Genomic DNA, 20,213 nt, shown 5'->3' with positions numbered 1-20,213 from the left:
TCACTCAGAGCCTGTTTGCTTTCTGACTGGCGAGGGAAGGCAGTGCATTGCTAGGATGGACTTGTCAAGTGACCAATGGCGGGATCGTTCGGGCAGGATGGTTGGAGACAGGAGGTCGTGAGATGAAACTTCCAAGAATATGTCCAACCAGAGCTAGCAACCATATATAGTCCCATTGAGAATTAGGTTGATGTGACACAAACTTAACTCACATAGCAACATAAAGCCCTTGCAGCCAGCAAGTGGTGGAGACTTTCATCACATCAGTCTGAGCTGCACTTGGAGTCAGGTCCCAGTGTGTCAAGACCACTATCCAGCTCCCACAAATGTTTGGAGTGTTTGCAAACCAGTTGGCAATTCAATAATCCTCCATAACACTCAATCCTATAGAATAACCCTCTACTAAATCTCACTTTAAAGAGCTGTAACCTGTAATAGCTGCGAAGCGCATTGCACTGTTGAACTACAAGTCCCCAGCGAGTTAACATCCGCAGCATTTAAAGCAGCCAGAAATGCTGCACAAAGAACAGTCAGGTGCTGCACAAATGACTACTGGCAACACCTATGCAGTCATATTCAGCTGGCCTCTGACACCGGAAACATCACAGAAATGTATGATGGCATTAAGAGAATTTTTGGGCCAACCATCAAGAAGATCGCCCCCACCTCAAATCCAAATCAGGGGACACAATCACTGACCAACGCAAGCAAATGGACCGCTGGGTGGAGCTCTACCTAGAACTGTACTCCAGGGAAAATGCTGTCACTGAGACTGCCCTCAATGCAGCCCAGTCTCTGCCAGTCATGGATGAACTGGACGTACCCAACAAAATAGGAACTCAGTGATGCCATTGATTCCCTAGCCAGCGGAAAAGCCTCAGGGAAAGACGGCATTACCCCTGAAATAATCAAGAGTGCCAAGCCTGCAATACTTTCAGCACTACATGAACGCTTTGCCTGTGCGGGACAAGGGAGCAGTACCACAGGACATGTGCGATGTCAATATCATCACCCTCTATAAGAACAAGGGTGACTGCGGTGACTGCAACAACTACCGTGGAATCTCCCTGCTCAGCATAGTGGGGAAAGTCTTCGCTCGAGTTGTTTTAAACAGGCTCCAGAAGCTGGCTGAGCGTGTCTACCCTGAAGCACAGTGTGGCTTTCAAGCAGAGAGATCCAGCATTGACATGCTGTTCTCCCTTCGCCAACTACAGGAGAAATGCCGTGAACAACAGATGCCCCTCTACGTTGCTTTCATTGATCTCACCAAAGCCTTTGACCTCGTCAGCAGACGTGATCTCTTCAGACTACTAGAAAAGATCGGATGTCCACCAAAGCTACTCAGTATCATCACCTCATTCCATGACAATATGAAAGGCACAATTCAGCATAGCGGCGTCTCATCAGACCCCTTTCCCATCCTGAGTGGCGTGAAACAGGGCTGTGTTCTCGCACCTACGCTGTTTGGGATCTTCTTCTCCCTGCTGCTCTCACATGCGTTCAAGTCTTCAGAAGAAGGAATTTTCCTCCACACAAGATCAGATGGCAGGTTGTTCAACCTTGCCCGTCTAAGAGCGAAGACCAAAGTACGGAAAGTCCTCATCAGGGAACTCCTCTTTGCCGATGATGCTGCATTAACATCTCACACTGAAGAGTATCTGCAGAGACTCATCGACAGGATTGCGGCCGCCTGCAACAAATTTGGCCTAACCATCAGCCTCAAGAAAACGAACATCATGGAACAGGACGTCAGAAATGCTCCATCCATCAATATTGGTGACCATGCTCTGGAAGTGGTTCAAGAGTTCACCTAGCTAGGCTCAACTATCACCAGTAACCTGTCTCTCGATGCAGAAATCAACAAGCACATGGGAAAGGCTTCCATTGCTATGTCCAGACTGGCCAAGAGCGTGTGGGAAAATGGCGCACTGACACGGAACACAAAAGTCCGAGTGTATCAAGCCTGCGTCCTCAGTACCTTGCTCTATGGCAGCGAGGCCTGGACAACGTATGTCAGCCAAGAGCGACGTCTCAACTCATTCCATCTTCGCTGCCTCCAGAGAATCCTTGGCATCAGGTGGCAGGACCGTATCTCCAACACAGAAGTCCTCGAGGCGGCCAACATCCCCAGTATATACCCCCTACTGAGCCAGCGGCGCTTGAGATGGCTTGGCCATGTGAGCCACATGGAAGATGGCAGGATCCCCAAGGACACATTGTACAGCGAGCTCGTCACTGGTATCAGACTCACCGACCGTCCATGTCTCCGCTTTAAAGACGTTTGCAAACGCGACATGAAGTCCTGTGACATTGATCACAAGTCGTGGGAGTCAGTTGCCAGTGATCCCCAGAGCTGGCGGGCAGCCATAAAGGCGGGGCTAAAGTGTGGCGAGTCGAAGAGACTTAGCTGTTGGCAGGAAAAAAGACAGAAGCGCAAGGGGAGAGCCAACTGTGTAATAGCCCCGACAACCAATTTTATCTGCAGCACCTGCGGAAAAGTCTGTCACTCTGGAGTTGGCCTTAAAAGCCACTCCAGACGCTGCTTCATAAACCACTGACCACCTCCAGGCGCTTACCCATTGTCTCTCGAGACAAGGAGGCCAAAGAAAAAGAAAAAACTCCGTGTTCATCCAGAGATGGATCCCACCTGCAGAGGTGGCACAGACAAAAGGGTAACATACAGAGCTAGGCCATTCAACCTCTCGAAACAGTTTCTCCTTTCAATTAGGTCATAGCCAATCTGTATTTCAACTCTGTTTACCTGGCTTTGCTCCAGATCTCCAGTACTTATGCCTAACGAATATCTGTCTGCCTATCTCAGCTTTGAAATTTTTAATTGACCCCCAGCCTCAACATTTTTTTGGGGGTAAAAGTTCCAGATTGTCACTCCCTTTTGTGTGAAGTGCATCCTGGCATCATCCTTACAGGGCCGAGCTCTAATTTTAACGTTATGACCTGCTCTCTCTCCCCCGCCACCACCCCATGCCCCCAATGCCACTGCGCCCCCCACCCCCCCACGTTCCACCCCTCCCTTTTGTTCTGGACTGTCCCATCAAAGGAAATAGTTTCTCCCTATCTACTCCATTAATTATCTTATACACCTGTAAATCTGTTATATTCAAGGCAGATGTCATATTACTGTTCAATCAAACCAGTTTAATGACACTGATGCCATGGGGATCTATGCCTTTCAATACTAAGATAAGTTTTTCAACTGTTAATGCAACTGGCAGAGTTTCATGTGACAAGAATGTCTATCAGGACTTCAGTGCTTAGGGCAAGGTACATAATACAGTATTGATTTAGATTTTATGATTTTGAGCTCTTAACGAGGAACTTTGTGTGCCAGGATTGAACATCGGGGGCTCAGGTGCGTCATCTCCTGCCCTGCCCCATCCTGTATCTCCGCAACCCCGCCTCCCTGCTCTGTGTCACTTGCCCCGTCCCTTCCCGGAGGGGTGGGGGTGGGGGGGGGGGGGGAAGGGATATCAATTTTTTTTTTTAATACTCTCAGGATCATAAATCTTTCAATAATATCTCTTGAGGCTTCCATTCTCCTCAGTAATCAATTCCAGGCTCTTCATCCTCTCCTCAGAACTCACTATTAGAATGATTACCCTTTTCTACCCTACCTCCAATGTTTAGATATCCTTGCTGTTAGACAGTGACCAGAACTGGACACAGTACTCCAGGTATGGCTGTACCAGGGCCCTCATTACCATCTCCTGGGAGTTGTGCTCCATTCCAAGATTGCACTAGCTTTACAATACTGCTGCCTCACAAATTGACTTTTCCAGTCAGCTATCTCCTTTCTACTGAAAAGGTGACCATTAATTAAAAGTTACAGAAAGACTGAACAGGCTCTGGCTCTTATCTCCAGAAAACAGGAGCCTGAATGGTGACCTGATTGTGGTCTTCAAAATTATGAAAGGATTCAACAGGATAGATGTAGATGTTTCTACTTGTGGGGGAGTCCAATACTAGGGGCCATAAACATAAAATAGTCGCTAATAATTCCAATAGGGAATTCAAGAAAAACATTTTGACCCAGAGAGTGGTTAAAATTTGAAACTTGCTACCAGATGGAATGGTTGAGGTGAATAGCATAGATGCATTTAAGGGGAAGTGAGATACATGAGGGAGAGAAGGATTGAAGAACATGCTGTTAGGGTGAGATGAAGAGGACTGGGAGGAGGCTCATGTGGAGCATAAGCACCAGCACAGACCTATTGGGCTGAATGGCCTGATTCTGTACTGTAATTATCATGTAATTCTATGCAATACATTTTATAGAACAATTGAAGAGTGTACTTTTGAGTGGTTTCCTTCCACTCTTTAATCTTATCTGACACATTTGCAGCAGCAGAAATAAGTCAAGCTGCTTACCATGGCTTTGCACCAGAGACACCTCCAGTCCTGCAGGCGGAGAACACTTCCACATGTCTTGTCACACACGGCACATTTGGCACTAACAGGCAGGTTACCTTCGAGCCATTGATGAGGCATGGCAATCTACACATATGAAGCAAACCATTAAGTCACTGTTGTTTATGTTACTCTGAAGCCAAAACACAAGACATTTTTAGCGCAGGAAAGAAGTGTTTCAGCCCTTCTTGCCTTCGTGAGATGTAGGCCCCTCTCAAGAAGGTTCCATTTTCCCTGCTCTCTCTCAGGACTGACCCCAGCCCCACTTACCTGAGAGCTGCTGTGACACTAGCAATGGCCCAATCTTACACTCTCCTTCACTGGTGGTTCTCATCACTTCACCAGCTGCAAGAGGCGCAGCTGAATTTCTGGGCCACAGTTTTTACATAAATGATCACTTCTGCCATGTGACTGATCGTATCTCAAGCAAATAAAGCTCTTATTGCATTAAAGGGTTTATTCAAAGATTCCAACAGAGTGCTTTATGCAGGTCAGTCAATTCTCACCAGTGTTGTAGCCCAATTTCCACCTCCCCCTTGCATTGAGTGACAGTCCCCACTGGAAGCAAGTGATTGAAGAGGCACTGAGTCCATGATAAAGTGCTCAACAAATCTTTATTCATTTGTTCAAAACCTCACGGCAGATTGGCATAACTGACATTGAAAAGGATCATTGTGTGACCTGCTACTTGTATCTGCAGCTAACTGACGTATGATGCTTGCAGCCAGTGCTATCTACTTTCGTCCAATGATTCAGAGGTGCACTCAAACCCAGCTCCGAGAGGTCCAAGTGTCGAATGTCAACCCAATGCGCCACCCAGTGCCAGACAGAGATTCTTTCTGCTTTTTGTCTGCCAAAAATGGAGTTCTTTGAAGCTATGCTTCCAGTGTTTTATAGGAAAGTGGTAAAGGTGCACTCAATTGTAAAATGGATTTACTTAATTCTGCGCTGTGTGCATGAGTTGATCAAGGCTCTTCAAAAACCTGAATCTAGTTATAAAATCAATATAGAATCACTTGAGTGAGTCAAGGGAATTTACGATACCACTTTATTGAAACTAATGACTCAATAAAGCTACATTAAATAAATTACACACTTAAAAACATACAGTTGAGAAGGCACTTGGGCCTGTCTCCACTGCTGACTAGATGGGAGGGGTGCAATATCATAAAATCATAGAAATCTACAGCACGGAAGGAGGCCATTTGGCCCATTGTGTCCGTGCCGGTCGACAAGTAGCCATCCGGCCTAATCCCACTTTCCAGCTCTTGTCCATAGCCTTGTAGGTTACGACACTTCAAGTGCATATCCAAGTACTTTTTAAATGTTTTGAGGGTTTCTGCCTCTACCTCCCTTTCAGGCAGTGAGTTCCAGATCCCCACCACCCTCTGGGTGAAAAAAATCCCCCTCGAATCCTCTCTAATTCTCTGACCTCTTACCTTAAATCTATGCCCCCTGGTTATGGATCCCTCAACCAAGAGAAATAAAACCTTCCTAGTCACTCTATTTAGACTACTCATAATTTTATACACTTCAATTAGGTTTCCCCTCAGCCTCCTCTGGTCCAAAGGAAACAATCTGAGCTGATCCAGTCTCTCCTCATAAATAAAATTCTCCAGTCCAGGTAACATCTCATAAATCTCCCCTGTACCCTCTCGAGTGCAATCACATCTTTCCTATCGTGCAGTGACCAGAACTGCATGCAGTACTCCAGCTGTGGCCTAACCAGTGTTTTGTACAGTTCCAGCATAACCTCCCTGCTCTTATATTCTATGCCTTGGCTAATAAAGGCAAATATCCTGTATGCCTTCTTGACCAACTTATCCACCCGTCCAGCCACCTTCAAGTATCTGTGGACATGCACTCCAAGGACCCTCTGTTCCTCTAATTCTCAGTATCCTACCATTTATTGTGTATTCCCTTGCCTTGTTAGCCTTTCCCAAATGCACTACCTCACACTTCTCCAGATTGAACTCCATTTGCCATTGTTCTGCCCACCTGACTAGTCCTTTGATATCTTCCTGCAGTCTACAGCTTTCTTCTTCATTATCAACCACACGGCCAATTTTTGTATCATCTGCAAACTTCTTCTTCAGACTGCTACATTCATGTTCAAATCATTGACATATACTGTAAAAAGCAAGAAACCTAGTACTGAGCCGTGCGGAATCTCACTTGAAACAGCATTCCAGTCACAAAAACATCACTGACCCTTTGCTTCCTGCCTCTGTGCCAATTTTGGATCCAACTTGCCACTTTGCCTGGATCCTATGAGCTTTTACTTTCATGACCAGTCTGCCATGTGGGACCCTATAAAAGCTTTGCTAAAATCCATATAGATTACATCAAATGCACTACCCTCATCGACCTTCCTTGTTACCTCCACAAAAAATTCAATGATATTAGAGAACAACTCATATTTATATAGCGTCCTTAACATAATAAATCATCCCAAGACACTTCACAGGAGCTTTATAAAATAAAATATGTGACACCAAGCCATATAAGGAGATATTAGGTCAGATGACCAAAAGCTTAGTCAAAGAGGTAGGTTTCAAGGAGTGTCTTACAGAAGGAAAGCAAGGTAGAGAGGCAGACAAGTGTAGGGAGGGTTTTCCAGAGCTTAGGGTAAAGGCAACTGAAGACACAGCCACCAATAGTGGAGCGATGAAAATTGGGGATGCTCAAGAGGCCAGAATTAGAAGCATGCAGATATCTCGGAGAGTTGTGGGACTGGAGGAGATTATAGAGATAGGGAGGGACGAGGCCACAGAGAGATTTGAAAACAAGACGTTGCTTGACTGGAAGACAATGTAGGTCAGCGAGCACAGGAGTGATAGGTGAACGGGACTTGGTGCGAGTTAAGACACGGGCAGCAGAGTTTTGGATGACTGCAAGCTTATGGAGGATAGAATGTGGGAGAGCAGCAGGAGTGCAGTGCAATAGTCAGGTCTCGAGGTACCTAAAGCATGAATGAGGGTTTCAGCAGCAGATGTCATAGAGTCATAGAGAGATACAGCACTGAAACAGGCCCTTCAGCCCACCGAGTCTGTGCCGACCAACAACCACCCATTTATATTAATCCTTCGTTAATCCCATATTCCCTATCACATCCCCACCATTCTCCTACCACCTACCTACACTAGGGGCAATTTACAATGGCCAATTTACCTATCAAACTGCAAGTCTTTGGCTGTGGGAGGAAACCGGAACTCCCGCCGGAAACCCACACAGACACAGGGAGAACGTGCAAACTCCACACAGGCAGTACCCAGAACCGAACCCGGGTCGCTGGAGCTGTGAGGCTGCAGTGCTAACCACTGCGCCACTGTGGCAGGCGATGTTAGGGAGGTAGAAATAGGCAGTCTTAATGATGGTGCAGAAATGAGCTCAGAAGCTCATCACGGAGTCAAATATGACACCAAGGTTGCTAACAGACCTTTTTTTTAAATTTTTTAACCATGTTCCTGTTTTTCATGTGGACAGAGTTGCTCATTATTCTGCTATTAACACTCTCTCTGGACTAATGCTTTGTCTTTCACCACAGCATTAACACACCCTTTGCCTTTGTCCCAGAACAAGTTTGTTATTTAATCTCTCCTGCCCTCTGCCCTATCACACACCTTCCCTTTTGTTCTGTTCCCCACCAACCACCATTCCACCCCCCCACTTCACTTGCTTAAAACCTAATTCTTTTCTAACCATTGGCAGTTCTGACGAAAGGTTAACTCTGCTTCACTCTCCACAGATGCTGCCTGACCTGAATATTTCCAACACTTTCTGTTTTTATTGCTAACAGACTGGTTAACCTCAGACTGTTGCCAAGGAGATGGATGGAGTCAGTAGCTAGGGAAAGTAGTTAGAAGCAGGGACCAAAAATGATGGCTTCAGTCTTCCCAATATTTAATGGGAGGAAATTGCTGCTCATCTAGTACTGGTTGTCGGAAAGGCAGTCGAATAGTCTAGCAACAGTAGAGAAGTCAAGAGAGGTGGTGGTGAGTTAGAGTCAGGGGTCAGCAACGTGTCTGTACACAGACACCAGTGTCTGTGGTACAAATTTTGAGGTCCGTGGTATTTTAATTCAGGGACGAAAATTTCTGCCAAATGGCAGATTTCTGATATTGAGGTTTCGGAAATACGCCACTGACTTCTTCTTTTACTGGAGTATTTATTTCAGATCTCCAGCATTCGCTGTAGTTTGCATTTCTTCTAGTTAAAGACATCAGCGGAGGACTGCTCGCCAGCATTAAAGATGGCAAACGCAGTTCTAAACATTTTTGCCAGCACTAAAGATGGCAGAGGTTGTTATAAGCACTGGCAGAAGGCATGACACCAGTATGAAAGATGGTGGCGGACATTCGTTTAGCAACGGCACAAAAGCACATCTCTACCAGCTGAGGTGAGTAAATGGAGAGGGGGGGCAGGGACACAGAGAGAGAGAGAAACAGTGAGGGAGAGAGAGAGATCAAGATCACCCTGGCCAGATGGACATCTGTCCGGAATACTCCACATCGCTACATCAAATGTGCAGCCAGACATTGACTACTTGTGCAAGCAAAAGAAATGCCAGGTATTTCACTAAATAGGGAGAAATGTGTTTTAAATTGGAATGCGTTTTGATGGCATTAGATTGGCTATACTTTTTATATACAGATTAAATGCCCCCATTGTCCATGGCTGAGCCAAGAATTTTGTCAAATGTCCATGGTGCAACATGTTGGTGCCTAGCTCTGGGTACAGTTGGGTGTCGTCAACATACATGTGACAACTAACACTGTGCTTTTAGATGATGTCGCCAAGTGACAGCACGTAGATTAGAAATAGGAGGAGGCACAGCTAGATCCTTGGGGCACACCAGAGGTAACAGTGCAGCAGTGGGAAGAGAAGCCATTGCAAGTTATTCTCTTGCTCCAATTAAATAGATAAGAATGGAACCAGGTAAGAACAGTCCCACCCAGCTGAATGATAGTGGAGAGACGTTGGAGGAGGACGGTGTGTCAACCGTGTCAAAGGCTGCAGGCAGGCTGAGAAGGATGAGAAGAGAAAGTTTACCTTTGTCACAGTCACATAGGATGTCATTTGAGGGTTTAGTAAGAGCTGTTTCAGCACTGTGGCAGGGTCAGAAACCTGACTGGATGGATTCAAATATGGAGTCTCGGGAAAGATGTGAATGATTTGAAAGGCAACTACACATTCAAGGACTTTGGAGAGGAATAGGAGGTTGCAGATGGAATGGTAGTTTGCAAGTCCAGTGGGGTCAAGGGTTGTTTTCTGAGGAGAGCTGTGAAAACCGCAGATTTAAAGAAGAGAAGGATAACACCTGAAGCAAGAGAACCGTTTATAATATCAGCTAACATGGGTCCAGAAGGGGAAGTTGGGTGATCAGCAGTTCAGTGAGAACAGGGTTGAGGGAGCAGGATGTGATGAGCTCAGAGAGTGCATGAGGGGAGATAGGCGAGAAACTAAAGAAAGATGCGAGTTCAGGGCTAGGGCAGGGGGGAGCGTTAGAGGAATTGTGGCCAGGCGGGCTGGTGGAAGGGAGGGACGCGGCAGAGGTAGCTGATCAGATGGTCTCTATCTAAGTAACAAAGAAGTCAAGAACACAAGAAATAGGAGCAGGAGTAGACCATATGGCCCATCAAGCCTGCTCCGCCATTGAAAACAATCATGGCTGATCTTAGGCCTCAATTTCACTTTCCTGCCCACTTGCCATATCCCTCGATTCCCTGAGGAACCAAGAATCTGCCTACCCCTGCCTTATATGTATTCAACAATGGAGCATCCATAACCTTCTGGGGTAGAGAATTACCAAGATTCACAACACTTTGAGTGAAGTAATTTCTCCTCATCTCAGTCCTAAATGATCGGCCCCTTATACTGAAACTGTGCCCCATGTTTTAGATTCCTCAACCAGTGGAAACAATCTCTCAGTGTCTACCCTATCCAGCCCCTCCAGAATCTCATATGTTTCAATGAGATCGCCTCTTATTCTTCAAAACTCCAGAGAATATAGGCCCAATTTACACATCCTATCATAGGACAACCCCATCATCCCAGGGATCAATTTAAGGAATTTCGCTGTACCACCTCCAATGCAAGTATATCCTTTCTTAAATGTGGAGACCAAAACTGCACACAGTACTCCAGATATGATCTCACCAAAACCCTGTACAATTGAAGGAAGACTTCCTTATTCCTGTACTCCAATGCCCTTGCAATATAGGAAAACATGCCATTTGCCTTCCTAATTGCTTGCTGTACCTGCATGCTGTCTTTTTGCGTTCCTTATACAAGCACACCCAAGTCTCTTTAAACATGAACACTTACAAATTTCACACCTTTTAAAACATATTCTGCTTTACTATTCTTACAATCAAAGTGAATAACTTGACACTTGTCTACATTATACTTCATCTGCCATCTTGTTGCCCACTCATTTAACCTGTCAATATCTCTTTGCAGCCTCTCTGTGTCCTTCCCACAGCTTACCTTTCCACCTACATTTGTATCATCAGCAAACTTAGATACATTACTCTCTGTGTCTTCATCCAAGTCATTATTACAGATTGTGAACAGCTGAGGCCCCAGCACTGATCCTCGTGGCACTCCACTATTCACTGCCTGCCAGCTTGAAAATACCCCGTTGATGCCCACTTGTTGCTTCCTGTCTGTTAACCAAGTCCATGAGCTCTTTGAACTTATTGTTGGAGGTGAGGGTGGAGGGGACAGGGGAACGGGGTTTAAGAAGACGGTTTTCAGTTGAGAAAAGAAGCCGGGGGCTAACCTTGCAATCCAGGATGATATTGAAATTGTGAGCAGTTTTAACAGACAAGGGCAGTCTGACATCACCTTCCCTTAATAAATCCGTGCTGACTGTCTTTGATTAATCCATCTTCGAAATGAAGATTTATCCTGTCCCTCACAATCTTTTCTAATAATTTTCCTACCACAGAGGTTAGGCTGACTGGCCTGTAATTACTCCGTCTATTCTTTTCTCCCTTTTTAAGCAATGGTTCATGTAAGCCATCTTCCAGTCCTCTGGCACCACACCTGTAGCCAGAAAGGATTGGAAAATGATGGTCAGAGCCTTTGTTATTTCTTCTCTTGCTTCCCTTAACAGCCTAGGATACATTTCGCCCGGCCTGGGGATTTATCCGCTTTCAAAGATGTTAAATCCCTTAATACTTCCTCTCTCACTATGTTAATTTCATTCAATATTTCACACTCTTCCTCCCTGATTGCAATGTCTGTATCGTTCCGCTCTTTAGTGATAAAGACATAAAGTATTCATTAACAATACCAACATTCTCTGCCTCCGCACACAGGTTACCCTTACGGTACCCTATAGGCCCTACTCTTTCTTTAGTTATCTTCTTGTACTTTATGTATTTATAAAAAATCTTAGGATTTTCCTTGATTTTACTTGCAACTATTTTTTCATGCACTCTTTTTGCTTTAATAATTTCCTTTTAATTTCACCCGTACGCTTTTTATACACTTAAGTTTTCTGCAGTATTGAGCCCTCGCTATCTATCATAAACTTCCCTTTTTTCCTTTATCCTCTCCTTAATCCCCTTGACATCCGGGGGCTCTGGATTTGTTAGCCCCACCTCTTTTCTTTAAGAAAACATACTTGCTCGGAACCCTCACTATCTTTTCCTTGACTGTTTCCCACTCATCAATCCACTTTAGCTAAATCACATCTCAGCTGAGTAAAATTAGCTTTTCCCCAATTGAGAACTTTTATTCTAGCTATTAACAAACTGCATTTCTGCTTTTGTCTCTTGTACATTCTGCCAGCAGCACAGCCTTGCAGAATGACGCCCCATGTCATTTCCTTTAAATGGAGAAATTTGTGGGGAAGTGCTCTATGTGCTTGAACTGTGTAACACCATTGTAAGGGAACATTTGAAGAAATACAAATCTTCCAGCTCCAGTCCCTGATACTTTATCACTCTGTGGTCCCTGCAACTTCTTCAGAGGTATTTAAATCGGTGCACACAATTGTGACAGTGCTGGGCTGTTCTAAGGCGGAGTTATGGATCTTCTGACTTCTGGGGTAAGGGAGGGGGAAGGTGGGTATACAAAGCAAAAAGGTGGAAGGCTCAGTGAGGGGAAGAAGAAAGGGACGGAGAGGGAGAGGGAGACGGTGCATATAGAAATTACAACATGGAAGCAGCCTGTTCGGCCCATCCAGCACATCATGTCAGAGTTCACTCTTTATGCAGGCAAACAGTTCTAATCACATTTACCTACCCTGTTCCCATATCCCTTCATTCAACTATCCAATCTAATCTTAAAAGTTGACATAGCTTCTGTCTCAACCATTAACCCTGGAAATGAATTCCACAACCTCTCAACTCCCTGTAAAGAAGTTTTTCTTGCCCTATATTCTAAATCAGTAACATATAATCTTTCATCTGTGGCCACTCAACTACTGGAAATTTCCAGAATGGGTCCTAAAACAGGGGTTAGGCCCTTATTAGCATGCACAATTAACCTAATGTCTCTTCAGGTGGCCCCTTCTCCAGCACCACAATCAATATGGCATCAGGTGTGTTTCAAACACACTTCAGAATGGGAGGCTGATCTCGGAAATTGGATCTCTGTACCCAGTTTCTACCTTGAAAACGGGCAACAAGACCCAATTTCACCCCCACTACATCTTGTACATATAAATATGTTTGAAGTTTTGTCTGTAAGGTGACAAAATGCGAGTTTCCAGAATGTGGTGTTTCATTGTTTTATCCTACGTAGTAGTTACAAAATAGCCATTTGGATTCAGCAGATCAGTGTGGTGCAAACTGCACGTTTGAATTTTTCCTTTGCTTTTCCAAAGAAATAGTCACTGTAGCCCAGTCACCTGAAACAAGAGAAATATCCTTACAACACCCAGCAGGCTATTTGCTGATAGAATGCGGAGCCCTATCTTCCAGATAGTTCTTTCCAAAGTAACAAAAATTAAATCTCTCCACTTATTTCTACAAGGGAGAAACTGAAAAAAGGATATAAAAAGGGCTTGAGAGAGCATGAGAAAAAGATTAGTGGGCAACATAAAAGGGGACCCAAAAATATTTCATAAACATACAAAACATAAAAGGATAGTTAAAGGAATGGTGGGGCTGTCAAGGGACAATAAAGGAAATCTTCTTGTGGCAGCAGAGGGCATAAATGAGGTACTGAATGAGCATGTTGCATTTGTCTTCATTTGCCATATGCACTTTTAGTCACAAACACTAAAGTTGGAAGAGCACTCCACAGGCACACTACAAATAGCCCATTGTTGAAAGTGAAAGGAGCTTCTTGTTATTAAATATGCCTACTTTAGTTAGAATTGTCGACCTTTTATTAGGAATTCTTGGGCCATTGGGTGGGAAGACGAAGATTAAATTCAGTACTTCTGGTAGAAAGAAGCAGTCAAAGGCAATGTGGACTGGAGAATTGATGCTACAGTTTGTAAAGAAAAAAGCTTGCACGTCCATTGCACCTTTCACTCTCAGGGTGTCTCAAAGTGCATTACAGCCATTGAAGTACTTTTGAAGCGTAGTCACTGTGGTAACGTAGGAAACGTGGCAGCCAAATTGTGCACAGCAAGCTCCCACGAACAGTAAAGTGATGATGGCCGGATAATCTCTTTTAGGTGTTGGTTGAATAGGTATTTATCAAGATTTCTCTTTTCTTTGAGAATGCTGCCCACAGCGAGCACCAAATTTACCCGCTGCCCCTTAACTTCTTATCTATGAACCAAAAGTATCTTTGCACACATGACAGTGAAAGCAGAAGGGTTAATCATGGAGATGGTTATTCTTAAACTATTCATACCTACCCCATCTTCATCCTCGATGATATCTTTCCCTATTGATGCAAGGGTTGTCCATTTGCAGTTATTGATTGCCCTCACAGCGCACCTCTTGTGAGCTTTGAACTTACAAACTGCAAAAGAGACAAAGGCACACATCTGAGTGCTCAATACGTCATTGTAGAGCATTTCACCAACTCAATCAGGAAAAAGTATAAACCATAATAGGGTTATTATTGAGCAAACCAAAAAATATATAACTTGATTATAAAATGAGATGGTGCAAACTTTCCATACAGGACTGGAGTAAATTATTTCCAGCAGCAAAAATAATTAAAATTTAACAAGCAGAAACATTCCTGCTTTTATCCTCGTACAACAACAGCATGCATTTGCATAGTGCATTTAATGTAAAGCATGCCAATGTGCTTCCCAGGAGCATCATACAAAATTTGACACCGAGCCACATAAGGAGGTATGTGGACAGATGATCAAAAGCTTGATCAAACTGGTAGACTTTAAAGAGCATCTTAAAAGAGGAGAGAGAGGTAGAGAGTTTTTCGGGATGGAATTTTAGGGCCTGGGCAGCTGAAGGTATGACCACTAATGGTGGGAAGATTAAAATTGGGGATCCACCAAGAGCCATAATTGGAGGAATGAGATAGGGAGGAGTAAGACCATGGAAGAATTTTAGAATTGAGGTGTTGTCAGACTGGGAGCCAATGTAGATCAGCAAGCATGAGGTGACGTGTGATCAAAAATTGGTGCAAGTTAGGATACGGGAATCCCAAAGACATACTGGGATCTTTAGAAGGATTGTATAAACCTCCAAAGACTAAATGAAAGACCAGGCTTTAAGACTAATTCAAATAATATTAATACCAGTTAGCAAATTCTGAAAAAAGCTTATCAAGCACAGAAAACGTATGTCCGTAGATTAAACATACAAACTGATCCAATTATTGGAGTGAATAATGAGAAATTATTCCCATTTATTGATGAACAATAGATTTTGAACTAGTACTAGAAACACATGGAAGAAATAAGGGGAATCGTTTTGCATACAAAGGGTTATTTGAGTATGGAATGTATTAACACAGTGGCTATGACAGATGACCCAGTCGCAACACACAAGAGGGAACTAAACACTTAGAGAAGATAGCTGCAGCTCCAACAACACTCGAAGCACAAACCCCAACAGGACAAAGCAATCCATTTGATTGGCAGCTCATGCACAGCCTTAAAGATTCACTCCCTCAACCACTAGTGCACCATGGCTACAGTGTATTCTATCTCCAAAAATAATCCCAACACCTCCCAAACCTGCAACCTCTACCACCTAGAAGGATGAGGGCATTAAGTGCATGGGAACGCTACCATTTCCAAGCTCCCTTCCAAGTCACACATCATCCTGACTTGAAATATAATCAACCATTCCTTTTTTTGAAGTGGATCAAAATCTTCCAACTCCTCACCTAACAACACTTTTGGAGCAACACCTTCATCACATGGACTACAATGGTTCAAGAAGGCAGCTCACTATCAACTTCTGAAGGGCAAATAAGAATGGGCAATAAATGCCAACCTTGCCAGCAACACCTAATCCCGAGAATGAATGTAAAAAAAAATCCAAGGGTACAGATTAGAGCAGATAAGTCCAATATGGAGTTGGCACAACTCCATGATAATCTCCACCTGTACAGACATTTCAACAGTTGTATTTAAATGCAAGCAGAGCTGAGAAAATGCATACAAATTTACAAAGCTCAGGCAATACCACGGAGTAGCAGCCACTTCATTTCTTTCCTCCTCTCCCACTCATACAGATGGAAAGGACTCCCACTAAAATCAATGCTATATTGATTAATTAGCTAGCCCGCGTTGGAAGTATTGCATCCAATGTTGTATGTCTGTGTAGGACGGATATAATAAGCAATTGAAAAAGTGCAGCCTGGATTCACTCGGATATTATCACGGAATCTTAAAATCATACAGCACAGAGGATGGCAATTGGGCTATCATGTCTGTGCCAGCTCTTTAAAGGAGTTATGCAATTAGTCCCACTCCCCTGCTCTTTCCCCATAGCCCTGCAAATTTCTCATTTTCAAGTACACGTCCAATTCCCTTTTGAAGGTTACAACTGTATCACCCTTTCCAGCAGTGCTTCACAGATCTTAACAATTCACTACGTTAAAAAAAATTCTCTTATCCCCTGGATTTCTTGCTAATTACCTTTACTGTGTGCTCTCTGGTTACTGACCCCCATGCCAGAAGAAATAGATTCTCCCTATCTACTCTACCAAAACCGTGTGAGCGACTAGTGTGCGCTAGTAGCTCACACGGAAACTCAGCTACAAAGACCCACAGAATGTCTCTCTCATGCCTGCAACTTGTTCTCCTTGACTATAAGCATCAAGAAAACTGTGGTCATGGGACAAGGCGTTGCATCTCCGCCCCTGAACACACTAAACAACACCCCAATGGAAGTGGTTAGCAAATACTGCTACCTTGCGTTCACGGTGACAGATGATCTGTCACTCGATGTAGAGCTCGATACACCCATAGGGAAAGCAGCTACCACCATTGGCCGACTCGCAAAATGCATATGGGATAACATCAAGCTGACCCTTAGGACCAAGCTGATGGTTTATAAAGCCTGTGTTCTCAGCACCTTTCTGTACGGCTGAGGAACATGGGCAACTTACAGCTACCAGGAAAAGCAGCTCAATAATTTCCATCTTCACTGTTTGCAGCGCATCATGGGTATATCCTGGCAGGACAAAGTCACAAATGTGGCAGTCCACTCAAAGGCAGAGCTCCCAAGTGTGTTGGCACTAATCAAACAGAGGCGGCTTCGGTGAATCGGACACGTCTTCAGGATAGAAGACAGTCACATACCCAAGGACTTTCTTTATGATGAGGTAGCTGGGGCCAGACGACCAGTGGGGCGCCCAAAGCTCTGCTTCAAGGATGCTTGCAAGAGGACATGAAGGCTCTAAATGTCAACTATTGGACCTGGGTGTCACTAGCTGTTGAAAGAGGAAAATGGTGACACATCCTGTGGACTGACTATCACGACAGCCAGTGGCTACAGCAGCTTGGCAACAGGCGCCAATGCCAAAAACAACTCACAGTGTCACTTGGCAGCTTCATGTACAGCACTTGTGACAGAAACTGCCTCTCAAGGATTGGGTTTCACAGCCATCAACAAAGGTGCATTAAGAGAAGACACCCCACTTAAATGGATTGTTTGCTGCGTGTCCATCATCTTTCATAGATGGAAGGATGCCAACAGTCTATCAAAACCCTTCATGTACTGAACACCTCTATTATATGTTTCCTTAACCTCTGCTCGAAAGCTTCTCTAGTTTCTCCACATGATTGAAATCACTTATTCTTGGTACCAGTCTGGTAAATCACCTGTGTACCCTCTCCAAAGCCTTGATACCCTTCCTAAAGTACAGTGCCCAGAATTGGGCACAATCCTCCAGCTGAGGCCTAACTAGTGATTTATAAAGATTTATCATAACTTTCTAGCCCTTGTACTCTATGCCTCTACTTATAAAGCCCGCACCAAAATGCTCTTCTCACAGCTTTAATCAACACATCCTACCATCTTCAAAGATTTGTGTACTTGAACCCCAAGACCTCTCCGTTTCTGCTCCATGTCCATTGCCTTCATACATTCATTCATATCTGAAAGTAACTTACCTCAATACTTTGGGACTAGCTGAGTTGCTTTTGCAGTGAGCCAACACAGACATGATGGGCCAAATGGCCTCCTTCTGCGCTGTAAGCATTCTATGATTCTTTACTAGATGTCAATCTACCCACCAGATGGAGCACTTGGCAACGCAGCAGTGTAGTTCTGACAAGAGGTACGGACTTTGTAAGTGAACCTGTCTTTACTCTTTATACATACTGACCAACTCTGCTGTGTATTTCCAGCATTTACGGTTTCTTTCAGTGTCAAACTGCCTCTCTGGCCTAAAAAGTAACTGGTGTGATGTTAGTGATGGAGTATGAAACTATGGATTTGAAAGAAACATTGAAGATATAATACAGCAAGATATGAAAGCAGAGCTCAACCACTGGGGGTGTACACCAGCAGAAAGTGGGCTGTTTGCCAGGAGTTACAATGAAAGTAAGTAAAATAATGGGGAGCGCACTCAACCCAGGACCCATGTCAAACTGCAGCTGTTTTGGTATTGAGGAGCACCTAACGCTGCCTAAAAGGGGCTCTCAATTGCAGCTCACGGGATCTTATACTGTTTGGTTTTCTAGGAGAGTTTCCAGTTTGCTACTTCTACACTTTTGTTGCCCTCACAACCCAACTGTCAGCTTATTTATAGGAGCCATTCTTTCTGAATGGAGCAAGGCTTGGAGGATGAGCAGAAGCTTCAGAAATCACCACCCGCCTGCACTTCAGCCTCTCAGATGGCAACTGTTTGTAGGAGGCCACAGCCAGCACACAGGGTCTGCAGTCCAAGAGTCAACTTCTTGGATCTCTTTGAGGAGAAGTGCAGGTGGAGGCGGAACAGGACCTGTTGGACCAGAGGGCTATTATGCCATGCCAATAGTCCTCACAGTCACCACAGCCCAGAATTTTCTTGCCACTGGATCCTTTCCAACTGCTACGAGGATATTAGCTGCATATCACAGTCAGCAGTTCACAGCTACATTATAGGTGATTGAATGCATCTTTGAAGGACAGGGTAATACATCACCTTTCCCACTGACCTCAGCAATCAACAAGACAGAGCTCCCGGTTTTGCAGCAGTTGTCTGGCTTCCCTCCTGTGCAAGGAGTGATTGATTGTCCACACGTGGCCATCAGGGCACTGGAACACGAGCCAGTAACATTCATCTGTAGAAAAGGGTAACACTCCACCCATGTCCAGCTCGAACACCATTAGTTAGGTGTCTTTTCTTTGTATAAATGCTGACTGACCTGCTGTATTTCCAGCATTTGTCCTTTTGAGAAGGACCATATATGACTCCAGTCTCACAACATTTTAATTTTTAACTGCCCTCTGAAGTGCCCATACAAGCCACAATTACATCAAATTGCTGCACCAATTTTCATCACTTCACCCTTGGCAGCTGTGCCTTCAGCTGCCAGGGGCCCTAATCTCTGGCATTCCCTCCCTAAACCTCTCAATCTCTCTCTCATCCTTTAAGAGATTCCTTAAAACCTACCTCTTTGACCAAGCACCAGTCCTGATATCTCTTTATGTGGCTCAGAGTCAGGTTTTGTTTGATAATGCTCCTATGAAGCGCCTTGGGACGATTTACTATGTTAGATACCCAATATAAATGCAGGTTGTTGTTGTTGCAGTGGTTCAATAAGTCTTCTCAGGACGAATAGGAATGGGCAATAAATGCTGGAATTTGTTTCCTTTCACATCTGCAGGGAGTTTTTTTAATTCTAATTTTTTTTTCTTGTTGCCTGCCAATAACCAACATTTCTCCAAGAACCAACAATGGATCCTTCCTGGTGTGTGATATTGCTGGTATTCAAATGTACTGAATGCCTTTCGTATTCCTACTCTGTATCAGAAGTTTTGCATGGAGTATTATTTCCAGGACTGATGCTCACTTCCAGAAAGCAATTATTCTGCAAAAATAGCCAAAGTCAAATCAGATCCAAGATCATCCAGAAATCCTCAGTCGTCTGACAGAGACTAAAGGGGTTAAATTATGAGGGCATGCTGCATAGAATAGACTTGAATTCCCTTGGGTATAGAAGATTATGAGGCATCTAATTGAGATGCTCAAGATGGTTAAAAGCTTAGGTATAGTCGATAGAGAGAAACTATTTCCTCTGGTGGGAGAATCCAGAACAGGGTGGCATAACCTTGGTGGAACCAAGGTTTCCTCCATTACAGCAGTGATGATACATCAAAAGTACTTCATTGGTTGCAAAGCGCTTTGAGATGTTTATTGATCATGAAACGCTTTATATAAATGCAAGTCTTTCTTTGTCGGGG

At 44.2% G+C, this 20,213-nt stretch overlaps 1 protein-coding gene across 9 annotated transcripts in view; it reads right to left on the bottom strand.

Annotated features, from left to right (window-relative positions):
* Positions 1-20,213, bottom strand: part of dgkh (diacylglycerol kinase, eta) — a 640,503-nt gene that overhangs the window by 253,997 nt on the left and 366,293 nt on the right. For all 9 annotated transcript variants that reach the window (XR_010975789.1, XR_010975788.1, XR_010975790.1 and 6 more), the window contains 2 exons: positions 14,252-14,358; positions 4,387-4,512 (listed from right to left, as the gene is read on the bottom strand). Coding sequence is in view for 6 of the 9 variants with exons in the window: in XM_068040243.1 (XP_067896344.1) it covers positions 4,387-4,512; positions 14,252-14,358 (233 nt within the window). In the remaining 3 variants the exon portion in view is untranslated. The remainder of the gene's footprint in view (positions 1-4,386; positions 4,513-14,251; positions 14,359-20,213) is intronic.

This window comes from Heterodontus francisci, chromosome 10 (genome assembly GCF_036365525.1).
Source record: "Heterodontus francisci isolate sHetFra1 chromosome 10, sHetFra1.hap1, whole genome shotgun sequence".
In the NCBI taxonomy this organism is placed as follows: Eukaryota; Metazoa; Chordata; class Chondrichthyes; order Heterodontiformes; family Heterodontidae; genus Heterodontus; species Heterodontus francisci.
This window is presented reverse-complemented; position numbering and strand designations above follow the sequence as displayed.